The sequence below is a fragment of the Melozone crissalis genome, unplaced genomic scaffold, assembly GCF_028551555.1.
Source record: "Melozone crissalis strain CALT ecotype California unplaced genomic scaffold, PUWL_Pcris_2 ptg000007l_1, whole genome shotgun sequence".
Taxonomy (NCBI): domain Eukaryota; kingdom Metazoa; phylum Chordata; class Aves; order Passeriformes; family Passerellidae; genus Melozone; species Melozone crissalis.
Window position 1 is genome coordinate 17,967,580 of NW_026535785.1, and position 27,890 is coordinate 17,995,469.

A 27,890-nucleotide genomic window follows, 5' to 3' on the forward strand; every position below is an offset into this window, starting at 1 on the left:
AAACAATGAAGTGTTACATCTACTGCACACAGTCTAAGGCCTGTAGAGTAGAACTGTGAGAACTTTCACAGATCAAGAGAGAAATAAAACACAATCCCAGGATGGGAGAGGCTGGAGGGGCTGCTCTGGTGGCACCTCCCTGCTCCAGCAGGGCCATCCCAGAGCCCAGGGCACAGCAGTGTGTCCGTGTGGCTCTGCAGTGTCCCCAGGCAGGAGCCTGCACAGCCTCTGTGCACCATCTGCTCAGGGCTGGGCACTGCCAGGGCAGGAGCTCTGGGCATGGGCAGGGGCAGCTCCTGGGCTCAGGCCCTGCCCGTGGCTCTGGGGCCGTGGCTGGGCCTGGAGCAGAGCCTGGGCCTGCTCTGCCCTCTGCACACAGGGACAGACAGGGGGACACAGGGCCAGACAGACAGGGACAGACTGGGCTGGGCTCAGGCCCTGCCTGTGGCTCTGGGGCCATGGCTGGGCCTGGAGCACAGCCTGGGCCTGCTCTGCCCTCTGCACACAGGGACAGACAGGGGGACACAGAGACAGACAGACAGGGACAGACACAGGGACACACAGGGACAGACAGACAGGGACAGACTGGGCTGGGCTCAGGCCCTGCCTGTGGCTCTGGGGCCATGGCTGGGCTTGGAGCAGAGCCTGGGCCTGCTCTGCCCTCCCTGCACACAGGGACAGACCGACAGGGACAGCCAGGGACACACAGGGCTGAGGCCCCTCTCAGCCTGGACTCTGTAGCAGACATCTTTTATGAAAAATCCTTTTGTTGAGATTTTTCCTCCTGAGAAGCTGAGAGGCCTCAAGAACAAAATGTAAACAATGGTTATCTGCTGCTGTGGAATGCAACAGGTGCATCTCTGATTGGCCCATGTTGGATGTTTGTAATTAATGGCCAATCACAGTCAGCTGGTTCGGACAGAGAGTCTGAGACACAAGCCTTTGTTATCATTGTTTGCTATTCTATTCTTAGCTAGCCTTCTTATTAAATCCTTTTTTCTATTCCTTTAGTACAGTTTTAATGTAATATATATGATAAAATAATAAATCAAGCCTTCTGAAACATGGAGTCAGATCTTTGTCTCTTCCCTCATCTTCAGACCCCTGTGAACACCATCACAGGACTCCTCTCCAGGCTGAACAGTCCCAGCTCCCTCAGCCTTTCCTGAGCACTGAGATGCTCCAGTCAAAAGAAACAATAAAAGTCTGTCAGATTCTCCACTCCCACTAATATTTCAAGATTTTTTTTTCACTACCATTGCAGGGTGATATTAATAATGGTATAAATCAGTTTGACTGATAGAAAGTAGATTGAATTTACCTGCCTAATTATGCCTCACTTTGGCTTAGCTGTGAGCACTGTGGAGAACAGACAACTAACCCCAGTAGGCTGCTCTGCTGTTCTGCCTTAGCACTTGCAACATTGGTTTCTCTTGATAAAATATTTCAGAGGATCAAAGAAGACGACCGTGTGGGTAAAAATCAGCACTGAAAATGTTTCATTCACAATATACTTGCTACCCTTTTTTATTTAGTTAAGACAGCTTGGAACAAAATATTTCATTCCCGCTCAGAGATGCTGTAAGATTTGTATTAATAAGCACTGTTCTTGTGGTTTTTAAACCCCACAAAACTGAATCTAAAATAACTAAAAATACTACCCTAGGCCCTGAGAAAGTATTTTGTAGCTGTCACAATGGCACTGCTCTTTTTTTTTCCATACTCACCCCTTCTTCTGATATGCAGATAATAACAATCTGTGGCTATATAAACATAAACACCAAAGAATCCATTTTAACGAGGGCACATAAAACAAATATACAGAGGTGTAGAGACAAAGCAGTGCCTCACAGATGTAGGGAGCCATACAAATACACAGTTTACATGTTTATTACTACCACTGTATTCTTGACTCACTCTTGCAAACAGCCTCAGGGTAGTAACTCCAGCAGGGTGAGCATCAGCTAAATCCAACAAAAGGGAGAAAAACAATACATACATTTTTCATTTTTCTCATGGCACAAGACTGAGTATTCTACTCTGGGCAAGAGTCCCTCAAGAGTATGAAGAATATGTGCTACAAATGGCTTTAGGGTGCTCATGAGTGACTGCTTCCTTCCCAGCTACAGGGAAAGCTTGTAATGGATTCTTCTGTCTCTAGGGAAACTTTTAAAACCAAACCAAAATTTCAATATTATTTTGCAGATAGAATAAATTTGTTGCTGTAAACCTAACTGCAGATGCACAGATTTTATTTAAGCCGTATTTTTAGAACAAAGAAGTCAAAAAATCACTTTTGAAGGGGTAAGCTTTTATTGAAATTAATAGGGCAGGACTTGCAGCTGGCTGACGTATGGCTAATGGGGTACTTCTCAGAGCTTTTAACACACTTTGCTGATTGTTTGCTCAAGGCATATGGTTTGAATGAGCTGGGCAGTGCACAGTGCAGCTGGCAGACTGGATATCCAAATCTGGCAATAAGACCCACAGTTATGTGGCACTGGCTATCAAATTTGCCTGAATTTTATGTTATGAATTCTGCCATACCCATGGAAATTTGAAGCTACTTCAGACTGTACTACAATAGATGTCAATGCTTCAAATCTTGCAGCAATAACTGCAGCTGACCCATGTGGTGGAGGAATAATCTCAAAAGGGCAAAAGCTTTTTCATAGAGAAAAAAAATTACAGAAAGCTTTCATTAAACAAACCCAGAAATTTCAAAATGGCCAAGCACCATTTTCTCTAGCGCACAGATTGGGAAACTGTGACAGGTGCTGTTCCAAATACAAATTCATTTCAATCAAGCAAAGAATAGGAAGTTTTTGGCAGCTTGTCCTGTTTTCCATTACCTCCCATAACCCAAGTCAATGGTTTCAGCCTCAGCTTTCATATTCAGGAAGGTCTACAAAACTCTCCAACACTTTCTGAATACCATTTTTGTATTAATTTAATAAATGAAGCATCATTTTTGGACTCTCAGCATAATAAACTCTCATTTGCACTGAGTAGATTCATAAATTCATGCTGTTAAAACAGTTTTCATCAGAAATGGGCAAACCTCCTGTGGTGCCCATTCATATTCCAGTTCTGAGCTGCAGGAGTGTGTTTGCCAGTCACAAGTGCTCAGTTATTATTGCAGAGTTTCCTTTATTGCTGCTTGAAAAGCCAATATAGATACTAAAAGTGACTCTCTCATCTCAGGGTACACACAACTGCATATTTCTGAGGATAAATTCACATATTTTCAGTGAAGTGCATCCCATTTTTATGCCACATGAACCCAGTGTGATGAATTAAGATGAATACTAAGAGGAACAGAGAAGCAAGTTCCCTGCTCCAGACCTGCCCAGCTGTGTCAAAATCTTGGTAATAAAAGGTGTGTTTGTTGTAATGCAAATGTTCACTGAGCTCCAAGAGAATTCCAAGAACAATGGATGTCTCAAGCAAACAGATACAACAGCACAGAGTCTCTATTCAGCTTATTAATCTCCTGAGTTTAGAAAGAAACTAATTTTCTGAAATTCTTATTTCCAACAGAGAAAGTCTCATCCATTCAGTCCTCATCCTGGAGGCTGACCAGGATCTTAAATAATAATGAACAACTAGACCTTTTTTTTAAGTGAAAATAAAGATTAATTCCTTTGAAATCTTCCTTTTTGCTATTCCCACACTCCTTTCTCCCCAGTCCCTAAGTTGTCCTAATGATAATACTGAGCATGGAGTCAGCACAGATATGCTGGACTTGGACATATTGAAAGTAAATGGCAAAGGATTTTAAAAAAAAATTATCTCTCTAAAACTTCAGTTTCCTTATCAGCATAAAGCAATGCAGAGAAGGAGAAAAATAAGTATGAGGAGCAAAGGTTTCCTCAGCTTACAACAGAAGTGCTCCACTAAGTTCTTGAACCTTTTGAAGCTGACCCTGAGCAAGGAATTGAATGTGCAAAGGACACTGTTTTACAGGACAAAAGGATACAAAACACAGCAAAAATGTCAAATGCACTGAAGTGAAGTTGTGGAAGCTCATTTCAGTAGCAGAGAGGCACAATGCAGGTGGGAAAGGTGCGCAGTGCTATTTCTAGTTCAGCAAATAATGCAGAGCTTGGACAAGCTCACCCAGCAGCTCTTTAGAGAGATGTCACCACGTAATTTCTGAGTGGTCCCAGAATGTGCCACCTCTCTGACTTCCCTGCTGTGGCCTCTGCACTGTCTGCACTCTAAGGGGGATCTTTTCATTATTTTAAATTTGTATTTTAAAAACTGAACACATTATCCAGCCCTAAGACTTGACAAAATGTGCAAATACACATTTTGTAGGTAATCTGCAAGGTCTGATTTGCAGACAGGCTCAAAGCCTGTGCAGGTTTTACAGGAAACACTGACTAATGTTAAGACCATCTATATACAAAATAATCTGAGGTATAGTTCAAAGAATATTGAGAGGAAATAAGGAGTGTTAGAGGTCAACTCACCTACAAAGAAGTGCCATCAGAGGATGACAAAATTTGATTTCCTAAGCAACACCCAAGTCATTGAGCTCATGGGTCCAGGTGAGGTCAGCTCTAGCACTAATCTGGCCATTGCCATATGGCTTCTGAGAGTCACAAAGACCTGGAAATTCACCAGCAACTTCAGCAGCTCCACCTGAATTGTCTCTAGCTCTTAAACAATGAAATGCCTTTGTCCAGGCTGGAAAAGAGCTGCCAGCCATCACTTTGCACCAGTGTGAGCCTTCCACATCACTGGGGTGTAAAACCAGCCGCACCCTCTCATAGAGGGCCTGATGGACAGAGTTCCACAGCCAGCCTTCAGAGAAATAAACATGCTGACAGTGTCCTCACTTCGTGTTTTACCCATATGATTAGTGAGAAAAATATGTAGTGTATGATTGGTTTTTCACAAATATTAAAATGAATACTATATGTGTTATGTTAGAAAGCTATACTGTATTAATCCTCTTCAGTAGTGTGTTAAATATAGTTTTAGGCTATAACATAATATTAAAATAGAAACTATGCGATAAATTAAAATAAAATATTTTTTCTAACTAGCTCAAGAAATTCTTCACACAGCGATAACAGTAACAAGACACCAAAATTCCCAAGAGAAGAATTATTGCCTCCGTACTGGGGAGGCCCAGACTTGGTGGGGACTGAAATGACTGATTTACAAGATGAGGGGGGGAAGTTGACAATAACCAGAAAACACCCTTTGTTTAAAAAGGATTTTTAAATCACGTATGAGATGTATGAATATACAACAGGCTATTACTTTTAAGAGTTAATCCTTTGTTAGTGAGCCATGCTTTCAAGAGGAAAGCAACCAAACGTTCAAAATTCTTTACTTTTATTGTCCTTACTCTGATTGTCCAAATTCTTATTGCTCTAATTTGTAGTACTATTTTTATAATAATTTTATTACTATCAAACTTTTAAAATGAGTCATTGGCATCTCTCACAATTAGGCAGGTATTTAAATTCCTCTCCCCATGACAGAAAGCTGAACAGCAACTCCCACCCTTCTGAATTCCCTTTCCAGTTACACCTTTCTCTTTATCCCTGGTCTTCGTTCTGCTCAGATGTTCAATTTTGCTGTGCAAAGGTAAGAACTTTCAGAACAGAGCCACCTCAGACTGTCAGGAGCCCTAGGAGGAAGGTCCTTGCTCCTCTGGAGAAGGAATATTGGCCTGAGCCAGACTCAGGAGAGGTTCAAAACCAAAGTTCTGTTACATGTGCCTTCTACCTTCACTTAAATTCCAGACAGAGACAGGTGATCTGAGCTTGTTCCATCAGCAAATAAACCCAGCAGATTAGCAAAACTACTACCAAGTCACCTCATCTCCACTGCTGGTTTAACTCAGGCTAAAAATATAACTTCTGTATTGAGGGCTTTTGTTATTTCTTGGGGTTTTTGGAGTTTCTTTAATCATACTTGCACCAGATTTTAAAAGCCAGTTACTGAATATCCTGTTTTTACCAATGTTTCCACAGTGAATTAAGGCAATAATTAACAAAAGGCTCACAAAGCATAGTATCTTAGAATTCAAGTGTTAGAACTGGAAGAACTCAGTGGATATTTTCATGGTAATGCAAAATAGAAAAATCTTGACCCAAGCACATAAAAAACCAAATTCTGACCTCAATCATCAGACTTTACATAGGACAGCCATGGAATAAGCTAGCTAACTGAAAATGGAATTTTAAATGATCCAAAAAGCTGGTTTTGAAGAATGAGCATATTCACACCATAAAATTCTGAGTTACCAACTGCTGCATTCAAATATTCAACTAAAGCCAAGCAGAACTTTTAAGTTAGAATAGAAAAAAAAATCTTCCCTGAGCCATCTAGAGTCTCCTTTTAGCTTAAGCACAGTGAACATGGCAGCTATCTTGCTGGGTTATACACTACACTACAGAGTCCTGGTGAATTATTTACAGCTGGGGACTCAAATGCTCTCTCAGTATCATCTTTCCCTGGGTTCTGTACTCACCAGAGCCCTTGATACTGAAATGAGTGAGAATAGAAATGAGAATGTTCAATTCCACAACAAAAATGGAGGCTGAAAGGTTTCATTGTAGGTCCAGCACAGATTAAAGTGTCTGCTCAGCCTGAAACCAGTCCTGAGCTTTGTATCTGCAGTCCCTCAGGGCTTCCTTGTCTCCCCTTCAGCATGATTTATGTCAGAAAGTTTGGAATAAATTAACTGTTCTGCTGGGTCTTGCAACTGAGAGGAATCTAAAGACATGCTGATTTCTTTCCTTATTTCCCTCCCCCTCACATTTATTTTGCTCAGCACAGTAAGATAAAACCTGCATCAAGATGTGGTTTGGAGTTCTAAGTGGGCAAAAATAGAGCTATTTAGAAAGGCTGTAAACTCCTGCTGTAAGCCAGTGTTTAAATAATGTATTAGACATATCTATATATACACAAAGACACAACACATACACTTAGACTAATATATAGTGTGTGTGTATATATGTTCCCTTGCAGTTCTGTATTAATCAAACTGAATATTCTGCAGTAGAAATACAGTACTAATAACTCAAAAACAGCACTTCTGTTCAAGCTGCCTTGTACAAGCTTGTTTGAGTTCTAATTGTGTGCTGAAATTCTCCCCTTTAAAGCCCAGGTCTGTTTGAAGGTTAGCTTTTGGTCCCATGGAGATAAAGGAAAATGTGCCAACATCTGAGAGATTTGATTACCTGTATAAAATTATGCTTGCTCATTTTTCCTTGGCAAGATACTCTTGGGGAAAGTTATATTAAAGAGAGGATAGAAATAGTGTACATCCAGAGAAAATATTTTCCAATTATGCTTCACAAGATGCAGAAAGTATTACTTGTTGTGGAGGATTATGAATGAGATAATTACTGAGAGCCTAATGTACCTAAAGCTACAATAAAGGACAGAGAAAATCATTAATAAGTGGTTATTGACTGTTCTTGCTGCTCTTTGTAATAAAAGGCCAGAACAGCAGCAAGGACAAACCTTTCCCCGGTTTGGCTGTGACAGGTTATACACAACAATACCTTTTTCACTTACATAAGCCATCATTAATTCCTATAAGTGAAACCATAGCAGCTTTGATTTAGCACACAATACACTTTACACCTCTCCAAACATCCTTAACAAGAAATGTTTCATATGAAGAGTCAATTGAAAATAGTGGAGATTTAGAAATACACAGGATGAACGTTCCCTCTCTTAAACGGTTTCATTGTACGCATTCCTAATGAGCAATCTGCACTTCCAAAGGAGCCACACCAGTGCTCTGTTGGTAAGGCACAGAATGACAAAACATTTTGAAAGATTAAAGGATGTCTCATTACCCCTTTTTGATACTCTGATGAAATAAATGATAACCCAATTATTTCTGAGAAACACAGCAAAGAATCTTTGAGCTCCCACGTTCAGGATTTCAATACAGGTGTGATCAATAGGGGAGATTATAAAATAAAGGATTTCTGAGTGGCTGCAAATCTTTTCTTATTGCAAAGCAGAACATGGTACCACGTGCAAAATTACCTTCAGTGCATTCTCTTGTTTTATTTTTCCTCTTTCCCTTTCAGCTCCCAGCCCTGCTGCATTGAGGATGAAGGCACAGACACTAGAGAAAAGTTCAGCAGCATTTCTAAAAGAATGGGAAAGGTCACGAACATTACGAGGGTCAGTCTATGAGGACTTGCAGTGCCTGAAGGAAGCCCACAAGAAGGATGGGGAGAGACTATTTACAGGAGCCTGGAGAGACAGGACAAAGGGGCATGGCTTCAAATGGACAGATTTATGTTTAGATTGCATATTAGGAAAAAAATTATTCCCTGAGAGGGTGGGCAGGCCCTGGCACAGGGTGCCCAGAGCAGCTGGGGCTGCCCCTGGATCCCTGGCAGTGCCCAAGGCCAGGCACAGTGGACGCTGGGGCTGGAGCAGCCTGGGACAGTGGGAGGTGTCCCTGCCATGGCAGGGGTGGCACTGGATGGGTTTTAAGGTTCCTTCCAATCCAACCATTCTATGAAACGTCACCCTGGGCTGATGTCCCAGTGTGGGCAGCAAGGGAGGGGATTCTGCCCCTCTGCCCCTCAGTGATTTCCCACCTGCAGAGCTGCCCCAGCCTGGGCCAGCCCAGGAGGGACCTGGAGCTGCTCAGAGAGGCCAGAGGAGGCTCCAGGATGAGCAGAGGGATGGAGCAGCTCTGCTGGGAGGAAAGGCTGGCACAGCTGCCATTGCTCACCTGCACAGGAGAAGCTTTGGCTGAGCTCAGTGTGACCTTTCTACCTGACAAGGAAGCCACCCAAGCACTGTGGTTTTCTTGTGCTCCTACACTTACTTCATGCCAGAAAGAGCAACAGTTTCCCTAATTAACCCCTGCCCTACTGGTTATTGTGGTCCCCCTTAACAGAAATTCCTTCAATATTCCCTTACATACGTACCAACCTGTTCATACATCACACACACACCAGTTTTCATCTCAGTGCAGTCACTGCTCTTTGTTTCACCTCCCTGGCTCCACCAGACCCTGCACAAACTGCATTTCAGACTTTACAATAAATACATTAGGATGGACTGGATGCCTAGTGAAACTGGAAAGCAGAGCCTGTTTAGAGTTGGAAAAGTATCTCCTGTCTTATCCAGTTATTCAGCAAGAATTACAGATGTATCCCTGATTCTGAATAGATGTTGTCTGTGGCATAAACACTGCCTCAGCCATGCTATGGTTTTTCTCACTCTATGAGTATAAAACATGCATTTCATCCCCCATTCAAAGCACTGCAATGAACCTCCTCTCTCAGGGGTGACCTCCAGCCTGACAGAGAAAAGTTTTGCTTTACTATCCATCGGTCTGTCCCCCACAGAGAATTGTCTGCTACAGGATTTGTGCAGAATGCATTTAGACAGAAACATTTACTGAAAAATTCCCTTAAAAACCCAAATATTTGTGTTTGCACACAGACTGCCTAGTTCCATGCAGTCCTTGGCTTATCAGTAATAGGCAGGAACAAGCAGGTGGTCTTTTATAAGGGCAGAATTTAGATCAATTACAAAATAATGTTTTAATGGAAGGATCAGTGCCATTGCTTTCTACACAGAAAGAGAAACCTAATGTTGCCTGACAATTTATTGTTGTCCATTTTCTTCCTTTATTTTTGAGTTATGATAACTCCATGAGGCCAGTATGTTCAACATCTTGAAGTATATACATTTCCTACTATATCTCATTTCAGTTATTAATAAATTACATAGCTCAATTAGACAGCAACAACTTTGAGGTAGGAATTGTCTCCTACTCAGCAAAACGGATCAAAATTTTAGCCGAGGTTTCTTGGTATAAATGGCAGCATTAACAGCTTTCACATTTCCTGCTACATCATGCACCAGTCCTCATGCTGAGGGTGCTTTGAGGATATGTAACAATATTTTAAAAATTTGCCCAACAAACAATTTTACATTGAGATTTCTTTTAAAAAAATCCCATAATTTAAATATCAATTTGGCCTTACAGACCAAGTTAAATCTCCGTGTATAATTTAAATTATTAAAATAATTTCCATTTGTTCATATGAAAACTCAATGAAAAGTCCTTGTACATTTAGAGGACTTGATTTCAGTTCATGTGGGATGGCCAACAGCATAATCAAGACCCATTAATTAGCAGAAATAAATGAACAAGTTGGAAATACTGTCTTGGCACTAAGTCTTGTTTCAGATGATTTTATGTGAAGAAAGAAGTACAAGCATTTTCCCTTTGCCTGTGGACGTTGTATTTTCTTGTCAGTATGGCAGGACAACACCAGGAATTGCAAAGTGTGCCAGTGGTCTATGTGAAATGCTTTAGACTGCATAATAATTAGAGAACAGGTGGCCTGAAAAACAGGCAATTTAAAATTTAAAAAAAAGGAAATAAGACTGAAAAGGGAACAGCAAGATGGCAAGTACATCAGTAATTCCATTTAGATCTTTATTCTGCATTCTGTATTCTTTAACTACTTTATTCTGCAAAGATATGGCAGATTTTTAATAAGCTCTCTGAGGTGAGCACTAGGAGATTCTGAGCCTTTTGCATCATGCTTTAATACACAGGTTCATGCTGCACCAATTCTGCACCAATTATTCCAAACTAATTGAAAAAAATCATACTGTGGTTTTGCCCATTTGCTTTAAAATCCCATTTGCTTGAGTTGGGTGCACAAGATGTCAAAATAAAATGTTAAATAGATCCTGATAATGTTTGTGGCATGATGATCTTAGAAAACATCGGGATGGAAGAGGTGTGGTGTCACTGTCACGTTTTCTGGAAAAGTCCCTTCACCAGGAATTCGCTCCTGGGAAGCTGAAAAGCCTCAGAGAAAAAGGAAAACAATTCTTATCATATTTGCTTCTCCTGTGTTTTGCTGTTTTGGAATGTGATTTGGAGATTGTTTATCCAACATGTGAATTGTTTTGACTTAATGACCAATCATGGTCAGGCTGTGTTGAACTCTGGAGAGAGTCATGGATTTTTCATTAGGATCCTTACAGAAGACTTAACAAGATTCTCTATTCTTTAGTATAGTTTAGTATAGCATTCTTTAATATAATATAATATCATAAAATAATAAATTAGCCTTCTAAGAACATGGAGTCAGATTCATCATTCCTTCCTGCCACAAGGGACCCCAGAAAACACCACAGTGTGGTATTGCTTTGGTTCAACTCCTCTGTGCTGCACAGCTGGGTGCCCACCACTGGTTCTGCCCATACCAAAATCCCCTTTTCTCCCTGGCAGCAGTACCCTACTGCACACAGGCAGTTCCCTCAGCCAGGGAAAGCAGAATTAGCTAATGTGGCTTCTGGATGGGAACCAGCAAACGCCCAGGGCTCCTGAACCGCTCTGAAATCGCCTTTGCCACTGTGCCCGCAGCGCTGCTGCTCACCTCCAGTGATGCTCTGTGAGCCAGCCTTTTATTCCAGCACATTCCCAGGCTGGAACAAACCTCAGCTTTGCCTCTGCTCACCAGGGGCTGGGTGGGAAGCAGTTACAGAGCTCAGAGCCCAGAGCAAGGAAGGGGATGTCTTCTGTGGCTCCTAATGATTCCTGCGGTTAATTCAGGAATGCCACTGACAGTCTCCAGGGAGAGCTACACTTACTTTTGCTTAGCTGCTGGCATGACTGCTGTAAAATAAAGGCTTTAAAAGAAATCCTTGCAGGGGAATTTTTACACTAACAAGGAGTCCTCAGGAAAAAGAAAAGTTATGAAGTACTCTGTATCACTACAGGTGTTCCTCAGGGATCACTGAGAGGCTATTCAAACATATTAATATTTTGCTTAAATATCTTTAGGAAAATTATCTGCATTTATTTTACAGTTCTACATGCCTCACGCATTGCTTGCAAATAATAGTTACCTTTAAACACTGCCTAAAATACTTATTGCAGCAAATTATTTCTGTCATGAAACTGACACTGTGAATTGCCCAACATCAACATCCCTGGCTTTGTCAAAAATACCCCAAAACCAAAACCAAAAGCCAAACACCAAACAAAAGACCCTCAGCTGTGAATTCCTTGGTCTGTTGCACTCTTTTTCTTCTTTGACTTTACCAGAATAGGAAGAAAGCCCAACTTTTAAAACAGAACTTTCAAGAAACAAGACTTATGCAAATTCATTCTGATTATTTTCACTTGAAAGGCCATTTTTCTTGTGATTCCTGTGATTGTATATTTATTACATCCTAAAAATACAGTGCTGCCCAGCACCTACAAAGCCTTTCTCAGGTGTGGCTCAGCTCATGAGGTATCACCCACAGCCCTTACTGGAAACCCACAGCCACCAAAGGAATTGGTCCCAAAGCATTTCTCATTTTAATTCGAAATTAAAGTTTTTGTCACACAAATCCATGGCACATTGAGGAATATCCTGTCTGGACCTGAGAACAACAAAACTTCCCTTTCACTTTACAGGTTGAAAGACACATCCTGGCACTTTTGGGAAATCACAGCTACCTGAGAGCTCATGGATGGATGGGAAATATGCTCGTCAAGTTCAGCAAGGACAAACTTTTAGCAAAAAACTCCCCCCACAATTGGCACTAATTGGTAGTTAAATTGACAACTGGAACCGAAGCATCCTGACAGCACGAGGGGTGGGCCCTACAGGTAGAAATTGAAAACCATTTACTGAAGCAATGCTGGAAAGACTAAACAATCATAGGGCATCTCAGAATATCATGGGGAAAGCTCAACTCAATTTTTCATAGTGTCACTTCAGCATTTTGCATGCATACTTGGACAACATTTCACTGAGAGGAAGATAAAGTTTTCAGATCAATATATTGAAAAGCACACAAGATTTTAATTCTTTACACACAAACAAAATGCTCAATATTAGCTGCTCTTTTTTCAGAATATCAGATTTTTGTGGCTCTAGAAAAACATGACCAAGAAATTAAAGTCAATTATTCTAAACCAATATATACCATCCCTTTTTATTTTAGAAAAGGAAATTTTAAAAACCAAACAGGAAAAACCAAACCAAAACAAACAAACAAAAAGCAGCAAAACCCCTGCCCAACTTTTAAGTTATTCTTCACATCATAGACATTTTCCTACTCCATGAAAGAAAATAAAGGCAGCTGAGGAGGGGCCTGGTGTTTTGCAGTTTGACCCTTTAAGATGCTGGATTCATAAGTAACTGATAAAATGCCTCTTTGAAGTTATTACCAGTCCTGTTCTACAGCTGATGTTCAAGGGGTTTAAGTTGTGTCTCTGCTTAAATTGTGGTTATATCATGCCCCAGGCTGGAGATGAAGGAGCATGAAAGTGTTCAACCGCATTCAGTAATGCTCCCAGAAATATACAGAAATGAGATTTTCAGTGTCTGGAGATATGTCTTGTTTCTTAAATCTTAGAGAAATCAGTAAAATATTTTTTACGCTGTAGTAGAAATGTAGACACTGTTGGGTTAATTAAGCTGTTCTTACTTAAATTTATGCTTTATATTGAAATTTCTTCTTGGAACTTGTTTTTGGTTTAAAAAGAAACAAATGAAATTTGTGCAGGCTCAGGAATATTTTTTTAAAAAAGCAATACTTTTATCAGACTTCTGTAAAATGTTACCTGCTATATTTATTTTCTTTGCAGAAACATTTAATTACAGAGAGTTTTTCTTACCTAGTTATACTCCTGCTTACTAAGCTGATTGAGACTATGCAAGCTGGAGCATTCTGTGCAGTACACAGTCACCTCTTTCCTTTCAAGCACACAAAAGGAAGGGGGAATTTGTATTTTTCATAAAGAATTCAGTAACAAAATAATTGATACATTTCAGCTTCTGGGAATTTAATAAACTTAAGCAGGAAAATTAGTGTGTAATTATGGTTGCAAAATAACAACAAAAATCTAAGGCTTAGAAGGCAATGTTGACTTTGCAACATTTCAGATACTGAATATTTTATGGCATGCATTTAAATCATAGAAAAACATACAAGTGTGTATTAGAAAAAAAAGAGTAGAATCTATTTTAAATGGGGTTGTGATTGCTGCTCTGTGAAAATTTCACCAATGTAGGATTATGCTACAATGTAATTAATGAAATTAATGTAGAATTATGTTATATCCTATGAAACTTATACCAGGACTTTGCTACTCCTACATGTCCCAAGGACTTTTTTCACTCAGGGAAATAGTGTGTAATTGATCCCTCAAAATGCTGCTAGCCTTAGTTATACACATTTCTTAGTTATACACACCACTTGAGTACAACAGCATTTTTAGGCAGCCATCATAATCACAAGCTCAGAGCAGGAATGCAAAGCAAAATGTGAGGAAGGAACTTGTTTAATTAAAACCTTATTTATTTTGTCTGTTTGCACCACTTGTGCTTCAAACAGAGCTAATCATGATTTTAAACAAGTAACATTTTACCATTTCCTGGTAAAGGTAGAAAATGCATGTTGCCAAAGAAATCAAGGATTGCACAGAGCATGGATAATGTAGAACATACAGCTCCAAGCTATTTATAAGTGCTCTCTGCATCTCCAGGTCTGGGTTTTACAGTAGCACAGCCTGAAGCACTCAATGTGCAAACAGGATCCCTCTCCACTGCTCCTCCTACAGGAAAATTGTTTCTCCTCTACAGCCCTGAACCCAAACCCCACTCATCAAGGGAAAAATCTGTTGCTCCAAACAGCAAAAGTGGCCCAGATCCCTCATCCCACAAGCCATACAAGAAAATCTGCATTGAATGGAGAGAAAAGACACAAACCAGGAAATTAAAAAGCAGTCACAGATGGAAAACCTCCCTGAGCTCACCACAACCTGGCCATGCTGGTTCTGAGCCTCACCAACAGTCTTACTGGTTTGATCCCATCCAGGGTTCTCAGAGCACCTTCTCCAGAGCTCTGGAGCAGGCACAGGTGTGCCACAGGGCCTGCTCTTCCCTGCATTGTTCACTTCCCAAATCTCTCCCCACAGACAAAACAGGCAATCTATTTTTGGGGGACTGGAAACAGGGAAATCAAATAAGTCTGGGAGATGTTCTGGGACAACTTGGGAATTATTGTCAGTGAAGTGGTGTGACACAACATCAACCTGAGTGACTGGTGGATCCTGTACTGGATCCACTTGGTAATACTTGCTGGTGAATTTTTGTGCCTGGACCTAAATTTGGATTCATTTATCAGTAATCCAGAGAAAATAAACACAAACAACTTTTATGACCTTCATTGCCTCTTTCATTCTCTCCATGCTTGGCGAGGTTTAGCAAAGACAAACAAGTGCCAGATTCTGCACCATGGATGGAGCAGCCTGGGTGTACAGACAGGCTGGAACAAGGAGCTGGAGAGATGACACAGGAAGGGTGCTGGCACTGCCCAGGCTCCCAGGAATGGGCACTGGAGGCTGCCAGAGCTCCAGGAGGGTTTGGACACCAGGGATGCACAGAGGGGATTGCTGGAGGGTCTGCAGGGACCCCCTGGACTGGATGATCCTTGTGCATCCCTTCTACCTGAGGACATTCTATAATTCTAATTACAAACAACTGCTATTTGTTTGTAACTGTTATTACAGTAACTATCCCAGATTTTTGCTTAAAAAACATCTCTTAAACCAAGTCCTAACCCGTTTAGAGCATCACGAACAACACATGCTCCATAAAACAGGAGCTGCAGTACCCCAAGTGCAGCCTCCTAATACTTTTTCACTTTATTACCTATGTCATTGTGGATTCAGAGGCTGTCTCCTGTGAAAGAACAGTGGCATTTGCTAGAGCCCAGATTTCACAGCACATCTGCCGTGGTGCTGGAAGAGCATGCAGAGGAGATGGAGAAGATGCAGCAGTGTATAGCAAGTGGAAGTTCTACCCAACTAATCAAGTCCTCAGGGACAGCATGCAGTGTCACAAGACATATCACTCTACACTTGAATGAGGTTGTCAGCCACGGGGAGGCTGCAAGCTGCTGACAGCGCTGTGCAGGATGGGGAGGCTTCTAAAGGAGACACACAAGCTTTGTAAAGTATGTACCTGCTTCTGTGGGTGAAGGGGGAAAAAAGAGATGAGGTACAAAAGGGTATTTGCAAATCTGTCACTTGGTGTTCTGTTGCTGGGAATAAACCCAAACTCATCTGACGTGTGTTGCATGAACACAAAAAAGGTTATTTTGCAGGTTTCTCAAAACGCACATATACATTTTTATATATGTGCCGATCAAAATAATATGGGACTTATTTTAATAAGAATTATATGAATCAGAATGATATAGAATGAATCAGAAGATATAGAAGTTAATAAGAATTATATAAATCACAAAGAGAATGTCCAAAGGGGGGATGCAGAGCATGAAGCTGTGCCAGGGGATGGTTATGCTGAATATCAGAGAAAGGTTCTGCTGCCCTAGAGGTGCTGGCACTGCCCAGGCTCCAGGGAATGGGCACAGCCCTGAGGCTGCCAGAGATCCAGGAGCCTTTGGACATCAGGGATGCACAGGGGGGATGGCTGGGGGTCTGGGCAGGGACATGAGCTGGACTGGATGATCCTTGGGGATCCTTTCCAACACAGGATATTCTATTCCTTGATTCTATGAAAATACCATGTGGCAAAATAAATGCCACATGAATATAGCCCAAAAAAAGTAAGTTAAAACCTAGAATATTTGTTGCTTTTTATAGGAAATTTCAGGAAATTATAGGAAATAAATTCAGAAAGCACTTCTTTATAGATGTGTGAACTCGAGTAGAGTTGCTCATTTTGAGCTTGATCCTACCAAAAATAATGACAAAAATTGGCATTAAAAGTGCATATTACTCAAATTCATTCTAAGAGGTTCAAGAATGAAAGCAAAAGATTTGCTCCGGTCCTTTACTCGAGCCATTGAAGAAAGACACCACGCTTTAAAAGGTGTTCACATTAATTCCTCCTATTAGTCTCACCCCAGTTTACTTCATTTATTAGAGCAAATACACTGGGAATGCATTTATTACTCTATATCCATGCAGAACAGCAATGAACAAGCCCCTTTGAAGTGTGTGCAGTTGCATTGCAACCCTTAAAATTCCAGAGAAAAGTCTTTATGTCTGGAAGCTGTTTCCCCTGGAAAAACTGAGCAGTTTAATAAAAGATACTAGAGACCTCTGTAATCCTGTCCTGCTAAATTTCCCTGCACTTCACAAACTTCAGTATGAGACCTTTTTAACCAACAGGAGGAACTCACAGTCTCTGCATTCAAGCTTTGATTTGCAAAGTGATTTGTGTTCTGTTTGTATCCTATAAAATTAATCTCAGTTTTCAGTTTTACTTTGCTGATAAATTCCATCAATTCCATTAGGACCAAATGCTTCTATTCAGTGCCTTTCCACCCACTAACATGAAAACCATTTTTTAAATATCAGTTCTATTCTGAGCAGCTCTTAAGAGCTGAATTTTCAGTGGGTTTTGAAGGTACATGTGAGAACATAAAACAAATTCTGCTTGTGTGTGTATTGTTTCTGTTTGTGCAAAACTTATTTTTGTATTCATTCTCCAAAGCACCTGATTAAATGTTTGTTCAAAACATACATGACTATGAAAAGCACCAGGTACACTCTACAACAGTGTAGAGACAAAAATTGCAACAAAGATCTACATAATTAGGCTTGCTTCTAGAATGTTTCCTTTGAAGCAATTAACCACAAAATAAAAGATTTGTTTGAAGATTATACTAGAACTTTCAACATGTAAAAAGCACATGGCAAGCAATACTGACTCTGTTACAGGACAAAAGCACATTTATATCCAGAAAATGTAGCAAAAATGGGGCAGATATTTGATACCACTCTCTCCACAATGTTAAGCCTCTGCACTCACTATATCCTGTTTTACTGAGTGTCCTTCATTCAAAGTCTGGCCAGAAAAAGAAAAAATAAAATCAAGGTAAGTGATAGGGCAGAAAAAATAGTTAATAAAGTCCTGGAATGCAGGAGATACCCCAGGTGTGCAAATCCTTTGGCAGGGGAAAAGCTCAGGAGGCTGGAGGAAGAGTGCAAGTGGAAAAGTCAGGAGGAGGAACCAGGAAAGTGCAAATCCACTGCAAGTTCTGAAAAGGACATCATTTTTAAATTGCAGTGGATAAGAAACCAATGAGGGTGACAGAGGACAAACCACAGCCCAACTTCACAGAGAAGGAAAGTATTTTGCTTGTGACATTCTGTACACCCTTAAGTTTTGGGAAGGATTGCCAAGAAGTATAATTGAGGGAGTCTGTGCTTTCCAGTCAGGAAGGATTAAGAGCAGCTGTGAAAGCTGTGGAGTACCTCTGCTCCCACCAGCCTGAAAGCACTCTCAATACTCACAGGCCTTAGGAAAGAAAAATAAGTCAGAAATATGGATGATTTTTCTGGAGAGGGAGGAAAAAATAGAGAGAAGAATTCCAAAAATATTCTATGTCTATGTTCTAATGAATAAACCAAAAATTCCTCCCTATGGGAACAAACTTTGCCTCTTGCTCATTTCCGTCTATAACATGCAGTGTTTTAATTATGCAGCAGTCTCAACAAATAGAGTGTCACAGCATTTTAGCTAATTCTATTTAAGATGCCAGCAGAAGAGGGGATAATGTCTTCCTTGGTTTGGCTTAATTTAACCTACCCACTTCTATTCACCAATGACTCAAACAATTATTATAAAAAACAATATTATAACCACCTAAAAAACCCTTAAAATAGTAGAAATATTTAGATCTGAATATATCCTGAAAATCAAAATACCACAAAGTACAAACCCAGGATTCTCCCCAGCTACTCAAAATAATTTTAAAAGCTCGACTAAAATATTCCAGAAAGAATAGGTTGAATAAAACATTTTAAGATGTGAAATATGCACATTGCTGTCTCTGTGAAATTGAGATACCTTACTAACCTCAGAGAAACAAATGAGAACAGATACCAAATAGCTGATATAAATGTAAATTGACACAGCACCAAAAGCCACTGCATAGAAAGCTCATTACACCTTCTGACCCTGTCTCACCTGGAAAGTGGCTACCCTAGGGAAGATTTGGGAATGCACTTGATCTCTGTTCTCTTCAATAATAGAATAGAGCTATTGACAGTCCCTGTATTATACTATATGCTATTCATTTATCCATGGAAATTCCAAGATTACCATGAAATTAACTGTTATCCATCATTTTGTCTAGATTTTTCTTTACTCAACCTCAGTAGCCAGCTAGTAAGACAATAATGCACTTTGTTGTGCAGAGGGAATTAAACTTTAGTGATAAACAATTAAGGTATTTATACCTGCTCACTGCCAAACGTGCCTTTATAAACAGATCATTCTTTTCTAAGAATAATTCTGAGGATAATTCATCCCTGATGGATACAGATGGCTCACACAAGTGCAAGGCTGATTCACTGACTGGAGGTAACACCCTGAGCTACACAATAAACTAATGCATGGCAACAAGCAAAGCTTTAGGGCAGCAGAAAAGCTGTGACACTGAAAAATATGATATTCTGCCCTGTGTTATCTTCCTAACGTTGAAAATAAATTAAAATATCCATGGCAATAATGTTATTTCATATGCCTGCATAGACCTCCACATAAAATAGGACCTCATAATTTGCTGTACAGTCCACACTTTGCTTTTTGATTCTTGTTTTCTAAAAATCTTCAGAGCATAAACAACCTGATTCATCAGACTGGAGATAGAACATGACCTATAGGTGTAACAACCTTTAGGAATGCACAGGAACATATTGCAAAGAGCTGGTTTGGTAAAAAATCTTCAGCTGACAGGGGTGAGGAGTGGTGACTAATGATACAAAAGAAAGGAAGTGAGCATGCTTGTGAGGTTTTTTGACAAATGGAAAATGCATATTTTTGTTAGAAATAGCAAATTAGCTAACTAGGAAATCATGTCCTTACAGTCAGGTACATTTAAAGCACAAATCTATGGATACCAAAGCACCTCAGTCTGAAATTCCTTCGAAGAGCTTGAATGACTGAGGACCTTCTCATGTCACACATTTATACATTCAGAGAAGAAAACCAAATCTTGCCTTACCCGGCCAACTAGGATTGGTTCAGGTCCAGAAAATTCTTCCAATACAAACATTTGATTCCAAACCCAGCCTCTCTTGGAACGGTGCAAAACTCTTTGTTCTTCATTTAGCCTTTTTAGTCCTGTACTGGATCCACTTGGTAGTACTTGAGATTGATTCATCGGAGCCATATAAATGGAAGGAAGGACAGTAATCCATAATATTATTAATGGAGTCCATGTATCCATGAGCATTTCCGTTAGTCTTTCTGGCATTGTACCACACGCTATGCAAATCACCACAAAAATGAAATTATTATTATTTTGCTTTCCTCCAGACTGTAGCAATCCAATTCATCACGCAGTACAGAACATTTACTTACAGCTCCTCCATGTGTTTACAGCACAGTCAATGTAAAAATAGCTTAGATGAGAAAAACATGATCCATTGAGTTTTCCAGTCATTAAAGATTCCTGGTGGGGGAAAGAAAAAAAGAAAGTTCAAATCAGTGACTAAAGAGCTTAGGAAAGCATTCTGAAACATCTTATTTATTTTTATATCATAAATAAGCCATGTTAGGTTTTAAATTTGTAGTTCATAACGTTATTGCATAGCTAAATTGATTCTGTGTATTCTTTCATTGCCTGAAACACCGAGAGAAGACACAGATAAATGATTACACACACTTAGGAAAATATTCAGGCCTAAGAATTGGACGGGGCTTGCAGCAACCTGGGCTAGTGGAAGGTGTCCCTGCCCACAGCTGGGAGGTGGAAATGGAAGATCTTGAAGGTCCCTCCCAACCCAGACCATTCTGGGATCTTGCAGTCCATCTGAGGGTCTGAAGAAGCTGCCAACCTTCCCACTACCCTGCACTGTTAATGTGGTCAATTACAAAGACGTATTCTGTCATATAAGTAAATTTAAATCATGCTCTTGCATTCTTATTCTCCTTTTCTCCACAAGGAAAAAACCCAAAACTTCTCCTGAGTGTACAAGGCTCCAGCAGCCCATTGTCAGTTTAGCCACCTCTCTGCAGCAGCACCACTGCCCAGCAAATCCTGCACAGCCCAGCAGAAACAGCACTGCTAAATCCTCTGTGAAACCCATGATTCTCAAACCAGACCACTAAGGACACTCATTTATGCACATTTGCACTACAGGTCTCGCTGTCTCTCCTTCGCTTTCAGAGAAAGCACACAGTCATGTTTCATTTCAAAGACATTTTCCTAGATGGACACTTGGGAGCATTTTGTCTTTCTTCCCTTGCCCACCCTTTGATGTACTAAAAGGTCACACCACATTTCATCTCAGAGTAAATATTCCTTGAAATGGAAAGGCAAGTTAACATAGCAGGGCTGATGCCAGAGGGATGGGCAAACCCAGAAATGGAAAACTAGATGGGATGTGGCTCAGACAGAAGGGCTGCATTACAGGGTTATGGAGTTACCTGAAAAGGGTCTTGATCCATTTTCTTTGATTCATACAATCTTTGGTAAAAAGATTCAGGAGAAACCACTACATACAAGAGAATAGCAATGCCTATTCTTAAACTTACACTGTGATTTAGGCTGGTTTTCTTCTACTTTAAGATTAATTCCTAGTATTGCATGTTTATGAAAACCCTGAGAGCTTTGATTTATTTTTTTTTTCTTTGGAGGGGAGGAAGGATGGGGTGGTTTGTTGTTCTTTTTTAAGGTTCATACACACTTATGGCATAAAGCAGTCATAATCTTATTGCAGGGGTTCCATACTGTTGCTCCTTATCACAAAGGTTCCATACCTTCTTGGTGTTTCTCGTGGACAACTCCTCAGAGCACTGACTCTTTCCTCTTCACAAAGCAGCCAACTGACTCCAATTCCCTTCTCACCCAGCCACCCCCACTCTTTTATAGCACCTTCTTCTCATTGCTTACAGCTGTGGCCTGGTAAAGTCAGGCCTTTTCCCAATCTTTGATAATTGGCCCAGCTGCAACTCCTTAGGGGTGAGATTACTTTCCACACTATCATTATTTTCTTATATTCTATCCCCCTACATGAAACATGCAGAACACCTTTTACACGACCGGTAAAAGTCAGCTGTTCTTTTAAAAGCAAACAATGTAGAAAGTATTTTTTTTAAACTTCAGTAATTGCCAAAGCAACTGTGAAATTTGTTGCATGAAAACCCGAAACTGTGAGAAACTTGTCTTGTTAGAAGGGGAGAGAAGCTGCTACCAAAGTGAAACTCAATCTCTCAAGCAGCATGGAAGAATGGTGAGCTAATAGTGCAGTGCTTTGACAATGCATCCAGAATGAGGGAATATCCATTACAGGAGAACCTGGAGCTCTATAGGCCTCACTGCCAACTGGGGTGGAAATAAAGGAATCAGAGAATACAGCAAGCTCTTGAGAGCAAGTTTTGGGGAAAATGTGAGAGAAGTGAGAGGCTTTAAATGTCTTGACATTCTCTTAATCCCAGAAAAGGAAGAGGAACAAACAGTCTAATGATGGGATGCATCAGTCACCCTCTGAAAAGCCTCTTCAGTGCAGGGAATTAAATGGAGTTTACTGCTGCTGCTTTCTGGCACATGTTAAACAGAGATTTCCAGGGCATGTTTGGGGGTAGAAGGTATTAAAAGAGAGAAACAGCCAAATTTCCGTCAAAGTGATTGGTTTTGCTCAGATGGGATCCTCTTTATATCTGACTGCATGAGTTGGTGCCTGTGCCTGCCAGGAGACAGATTTTCCTGGTTTCTTCAATGGAGCAAGAATCAAAACACAGGAGAAATAGAACCACAGTAAAACAGAGCAAGAGACAGCATCTTCACCAATACCCAGGATTAAATTCAAAATGGAGAGCAGAAACTGAAAACACAATTTAAGGGTCCTTTTTAGGACTTGAACAGAGCAAGATGTAATGTACTGTTCTCTTTTTAGAGTGACTGTTTCTGGGTGGAAAACCAATTTGTATATAAACCTTAAAAAAACACCTCAGCGAAAAGGACCCAAATGGGCATGACTGACTTCCTCACACTTCCAGCACAAGTTGGTATAGTTATTCTTATCAACAGGACCAAATAATAATAAAGCACTTCCCTTCATATTCAAGAAGCTTTTTGAAAACAATTCTAATTAATCTCCACAGCCTGCTTTCTAAAAGAAATGAAATAAATGACATAAAACAATATGAAGCTTCCAGAACCGTTTTTGGTTGAAGAAAGAACAGGATATTTGGCTTTCACACTGCCACTGTCAATCCTTAGAAAGCACTAAGTTCATTTCAGTGCATCCCTCCTCGGTTCCTCCCCCAGACTTCCTGCTTGTTACTCTTCATTTATCCAATCAAATTTAGGTCCTATCCACTCACACTGATACAGAAGATTCACTGTGACTGGGCTGTCCTCACGGTAGCTGTGTGTTCAGCAATACCTTAAGGCAAACGAGTCCAAGGCACATCAGGAATATCAGCAATGCACACCCTGTGCCATTAAACCCGTGAGTGAAGCAGCCCCGTGAGGAGCACAGTTACACAAGCTCAGAGATTCTATACACAAAGCTGGGAGATTCTGATCACTGGCAGCAAAGTTGGGCAGTGCAGGGAAAAGGAAAAAACCCAAAGGGGCTTTGGCAACTCCCAGTCCTGCAGAGGGATGTGATCAGTGTGGAACTATTGAGCTGGATAAAATTCACTGCAGTACTCACATTCTCTGAACAGAGAGAGAGCATTCTCTCTCCCAGGTTTTTTCCTGGAGAAGCACAGAGAGAAGAAGAGAAAACAATTCTTATCTCTACTTGCTGCTCCTGTTGTTTTTGTACATGTGGAATGTGTTATGGAGATTGTTTACCTGTGAAGGGATTTGGCAGTTTGATTCTGGTGAGGATTGTTTGGTTTCCTTGGCCAGTTGGATCAAAGCTGTGTCCTGGCTGTCTCAGACAGTCATGGGTTTTTCTTTAGTATTCATTGTAGTATGGTATCTCTTTATATAGTTATAATATAGTATCAATGTAATATAATATAGTTTAATACAGCAATTGTTCAGCATTCTGAATCATGGACTCAGATGCCAATCATTCTCTGCATCAGGGGCTCCCTGAATTCTGTACTCCACAGCTCAACCTGGACTGCAGGAGCCTTGTATGAGTTATTTGAGAAACAGACTCTCATTCAGGCTCTGTCAGTGAATGAGGGCACACACTTTATGCAATGCATGGAGGTGGGATTGTCCCCAGATTTCTTTACCAAATGGAAATTACTTTTCTGCCCAATTCCTGGGAGCAGAACACCATGTATGTGGCTGGGAGCTGATGGGAGGCATTTTTAATAGGTGGCTCAGCAATTTACACATTGGCTAATAGGAAAATAGAGAAGTGCCAAGCAGTTAAACTGTAATCCTCTGGATTAGATGTGTAGGAGGGGATGAGAGGGCTCTTGAACCAGGCTATGATAACATATTAAAAAGCAATATATAAAAGCAGACTTGGAAATCAAGGAACAGCAGAAGGTGAGGCACAGTAGCACTTTCCCTTCTCATGTTATGCCATGGTCTAAAGCAGTGGTGAGTGTGGAATGACAGCAAAATTATTCCAGTGAAGCCAAAATTACCTTTTTCTTAGCAACAAAAAGAAGAGAAGCAGGAGGCCCTTCTGTGAGTGTATTTCACAGAATCATAGAATGGGTTGGGTTGAGAGGAACTTAAAGCCCATCCAGTGCCACCCCTGCCATGGCAGGGACACCTCCCACTGTCCCAGGCTGCTCCAGCCCCAGTGTCCAGCCTGGCCTTGGGCACTGCCAGGGATGCAGGGGCAGCCCCAGCTGCTCTGGGCACCCTGTGCCAGGGCCTGCCCAGCCTGCCAGGGAACAATTCCTCATTCCCAAGATCCCACCCAGCCCTGCCCTCTGGCACTGGCAGCCATTCCCTGGCTCCTGTCCCTCCAGCCCTTGGCAATTGTCTCGCTCCATCTTTCCTGCAGCTCCTTCAGGCCCTGCAAGGCCACCCTGAGCTCAGCCAAAGCTTCTCCTGTGCAGGTGAGCAATGGCAGCTGTGCCAGCCTTTCCTCCCAGCAGAGCTGCTCCATCCCTCTGCTCACCCTGGAGCCTCCTCTGGGCTCTCTGAGCAGCTCCAGGTCCCTCCTGGGCTGGCCCAGGCTGGAGGCAATGCTCCACCTTCATCAAGATTTTGCTTGTGTATAAAAGTATAATTTTTGCTTTTAATCTCCACATTTTTCAGATGGCCTTGGGCTGTTGCCTTAAACAAAACTTCAGTGAGGTTCTGAGTGGTTCCCCTGCACACTGTTGGGTAGATACAGCTCCAGATTAAACTCTAATCCAGCAAAGCTGTTTACAAAACAGCTTTAGTTCTCCATTCATGCCTGAGAGGGGAAAGTGATATTTAAAATATAAAGAATGTCTTTAATGTAGCAAATAGATGAAAGCAAATGCTCCACTATGTCATGGAGCACAGATTCAAACAACTGCCTCATGTCCTCAAAAACTTAAAACTGTATTCATAAATGCTGTTCTCCATGCACAGGCTATAGAGAAGCACAGATAAAGCTGAGTGGTTTGTTTTCCACTCTGTGTGCTGATGGAGTTTTAGAAAAATATTATTCTGTTCACAGGAACTTGCATGTTGGAACTCTACTCATAAAACTCAGCCATGGAACATGTAAGTCTTGTACAAGTACAACACAAAGTGATTACCAAGAGGTTTATAAGCTAACAGGAGGACAGAACAAGCACACAGCTTCGGAAAACACTGTCATGCACACTGGGACCTGTTCTGGAGCTCAGATCTGTGCAGGTCACAGCTGGGAGCTCATCCCTTGCACAGAGAGAGAGCCAGGTGTGGCACTGGACACTTACAGAGATATAAAGCTCATTTTGTGCATGAGTGGAGGGAAGCACTTCTTTAATAAACAGAGTTTATTTCACTACAATAATTTTAAAATCATCTTGTAGCTTTAAAAGGTGACCACTGGCATGCAGTAATTTGTTAAAAAGATTAATAAAGTTAATAAAAGTAGTTGAAGGTATAAACTTCCCATTGAGAAAGAAGCAAAGTAAGATCATAAAAAACAACAAAAAATATTTTTTTAATTTTCAAAGCACAGAATATTCATCTGGTTAAATAAACCACTTTATTACAATGCCAGTGCATTGATTTACACCATGATCTCAGTTTAAAAGATTTTAGAGCTACTCTAGTGGTTCTCCACACTAGAGACATGGAGGTTTGTTTTAAGAATTGCAGGAATATTTTTTTCATTATTTCATTTGCAGTGATGATATGCAGCATCTCAGCCCTTTGACCTCACTATTTCATTGTGATGGATTTTATGAGTTACTAAATAACTGTTATTAAGGTAAAATAAAACCCTTGGGCACTGCTTTCTTTAAATGAGTTTCACCAGAGATACCAAAAGAAAACCTGATGGGTTTTGCCCAAAAGGGTTTTTTTTTGGTAGAATTTTCAGGATCCACTATATTTTATACATTAAATATGTAATTTCTGTCTTAGATGCTAATTTAATATAAGCAAATCCTCATTACAATACAAGCAACCTCAAATAATTGATGAGATGCCTTCATTTAATGACCACCTAGAGAGTGCCAGCCAGTGCTATTTCTTACCTTTTTTTTCTTTGCCCTCACAGGTGGAGAACATCTGTTGATTTTTTTTTTTTTTTCTACACACTGTTCTTGTTTCTTACACTTTTTAGGTTTGTTCTTACCTCTCTAGGTATTGGCTACACTACAACTTTTGCTTCCTTGTCCCCTTTCCCAAGGACTCAGAGAAGGTTCTTTCCTACCAAAAAACAGCAAAATGAGGCAAAGCCTTCCCACAGTGGGCAGAGTGATTATCTTTGCCTCTCTCATCCCCGCTTGGCAGCCCAACAGAGCCTTATGTTTTCAGTAACAGAAATGAAAGGCCTTAATGCTCCAGTCACACTTGTAGGAATTCTTCTTACTCTTCTTCATAGAATCCCAGAGTGGCTTCGGTTGGACCTTTAAACCCATCCAGTGCCACCCCTTGTCACCCTGATTTTTTAAGATTTTCTAAGCCTTCTGATGTTGACATTCTTGTAGCGAACTTTCTCACACACTTTCTGTAAATAACTCCTTGTTTTGCATTCTTTTATGGAGGAGGAGAAATTTGATGGACTGTTGGTTTGTCCAGTGTCATTGGAGAGGTGGCACTGTCACCCTCCAATCCGCTGTCACTTTTAGAAAACTATAAATGTTGGAGTCAGAAAATAAACTTCCCTTTTTTTCATCCCCTGAGAGCAGCGGTGTGCGCTTGTGTTGTTTCGTGTCCTATAGTGACAAACCCCTGCCATGGCAGGGACACCTCCCACTGTCCCAGGCTGCTCCAGCCCCAGTGTCCAGCCTGGCCTTGGGCACTGCCAGGGGTGCAGGGGCAGCCCCAGCTGCTCTGGGCACCCTGTGCCAGGGCCTGCCCACCCTGCCAGGGAACAATTCCTCATTCCCAATGTGAGAAATGGTCACTCAATTTTCATAATTTAGAAAGGTTTATTAAACCTTATCAAAAATACAACAGAAGAATGAATACAGAAAAAGGTTCTGGCTCTGGGAGCAGAGGATTTCCCCACCCTGTGCTCACCCACACAATGGAGATTTCACCTTTTAACCCTTTAACCCCTCCCAAAGTTCTGTCCATGACCCCTTCTTCACTGTCCAGTGGTGGAGATCTCATCCTCAAATCCTGATTGGAGCTCAGATGTCACCACAGTGACAAGCCAGCCCTCCCAGCTGTCCCTTGATAACCACACAAGGGGGTACAACAGAACTATGAACCTATAAAACTTTTCTGAACCTACATACATGCTATTTGTCTGTTAATTGTGAGAGTCAATCATCACATTACTCATCTCTCACACCAAGATCCCACCCAGC

The 27,890-nt window shown here is 41.0% G+C and overlaps 1 protein-coding gene across 1 annotated transcript in view; it reads right to left on the bottom strand.

Annotated features, from left to right (window-relative positions):
* Positions 1-27,890, bottom strand: part of CDH8 (cadherin 8) — a 163,086-nt gene that overhangs the window by 125,879 nt on the left and 9,317 nt on the right. Inside the window, exon 2 of the mRNA XM_054296251.1 lies at positions 20,017-20,466. Coding sequence (XP_054152226.1) covers positions 20,017-20,268 — 252 coding nt within the window. The 5' untranslated portion in view covers positions 20,269-20,466. The remainder of the gene's footprint in view (positions 1-20,016; positions 20,467-27,890) is intronic.